The 1522-nt window shown below is 40.5% G+C and overlaps 1 protein-coding gene across 1 annotated transcript in view; it reads left to right on the top strand.

Annotated features, from left to right (window-relative positions):
- GAPVD1 (GTPase activating protein and VPS9 domains 1) overlaps nt 1-1522 on the top strand; it is a 66956-nt gene that overhangs the window by 63557 nt on the left and 1877 nt on the right. Inside the window, exons 21-22 of the mRNA XM_023510573.1 lie at nt 17-89; nt 1257-1454. Of these exons, the coding sequence (XP_023366341.1) occupies nt 17-89; nt 1257-1454 (271 nt within the window). The remainder of the gene's footprint in view (nt 1-16; nt 90-1256; nt 1455-1522) is intronic.

The raw sequence follows: 1522 nt of genomic DNA on the forward strand, positions 1-1522 counted from the left end.
GGGGGGGGGTTTTCAGGGTTCTCCATGAACATATCCAGAGATTGTCCAAAGTAGTGACTGCAAATCACAGAGCTCTTCAGATTCCAGAGGTAATACATGTTTGTGCAGCATACGTGAGATTAAATGCTGCGTGGTGTACTATGTAATGTTACTACTTTTTCCAGCCTAGATATAATTTAGTTTAACTGTGAAATTCCTGAAGATGCTTCCAGGGTTAAAATTTCCTGGTATAGAAAGGAACCTCAGTAGTGGAGAAGGAGTGGGGTAATAGAGAGAAGCCCCTCCCTGAAGCCCCCGGCTACACAGGCAGGGCTGGGCAGCACTCTCCATCCATGCTTCTATATGGATCATTACGAAAGTTTTAAAATACATAAAAATCAAGAAACATAAAATCCTCATGGACAAAACAAATGAGGCCCTCCCAGCAACACCTGGTAAGTTTAGCAAGTTGAAACTTGTACGGGCAAATTAGAAAGGACACTGTCAGCTGTGTTTCTTGGAAGTGACATAATGGACCCCAATATAGTCTGTCTCAAAACTTTTGTAATGACCCAGTGTATAGTTGGGTTTCTGCAGAAGTGACCCATTTGAAGAGGGGGCTGGGAACACTCCAGAGAGTGTGACACTATTTACTGTTCCAGTAGAGATAATTGAATCTGATGTGACCTCCCAGTGCCTTTTACCCATCGTTATTGATACTAGTGTTTTTGCCTTTCTGACACATCTGTTAGAAAATTACAGGAAACTTTCAGTGTTTTTGAGCTTTCTGGTAGTTTTTGTTAAAACCTCCATTAATGGAACATTATTTAGTATAAAATTTAAAATTTTCTTTTTCTTTAATCTATTATTTGTAGAACTACTGCAATAAGGGTACATATTAACGTTTAGATTGCCATTTCTTAGAAACGTGCTTACACTTTTGGAGTCAGCTACTAAATGTAGACAAGTTCCACCCTAGCTATTTAAGAAAGATAATTGTTTGAAATTTTGAGTTCTAGGTTCTGTGTTAAATACATACCCCTTTTGAATTAATGGATATCTGGGTTGCTCTATTTTAGAATGTAAAGTAAATGGAAAAGTTTAAAAGTTAAGTATTAATCATGAGTAGTGGGGGAAGGAGCTGCAATATGGTTTTACTGGAGAGAGGAGAAAACAACACCTTATCTTTGTCTCCTGACATGGTTAGTGGGTGGAGGGGTCATTGCTGAGGTTGCTGTTGGATTCTGAATCTGTACATTGTCTGTGGTCTCACTTAGGTTTATCTTCGAGAAGCACCGTGGCCATCTGCGCAATCAGAAATCAGGACAATAAGTGCTTATAAAACCCCCCGGGACAAAGTGCAGTGCATCCTAAGAATGTGCTCTACAATTATGAATCTCCTAAGCCTTGCCAATGAGGACTCTGTGCCCGGAGCAGACGACTTTGTCCCTGTGTTGGTGTTTGTGTTGATAAAGGTGGGCCCTGTACCTAATGTCAAGATTTGTTCTGTTAGGCTCGGCACCTATAGCTCAACCGGCTAAGG

The sequence above is a fragment of the Otolemur garnettii genome, unplaced genomic scaffold (genome assembly GCF_000181295.1).
Source record: "Otolemur garnettii isolate 467f Iridium unplaced genomic scaffold, OtoGar3 scaffold00014, whole genome shotgun sequence".
In the NCBI taxonomy this organism is placed as follows: domain Eukaryota; kingdom Metazoa; phylum Chordata; class Mammalia; order Primates; family Galagidae; genus Otolemur; species Otolemur garnettii.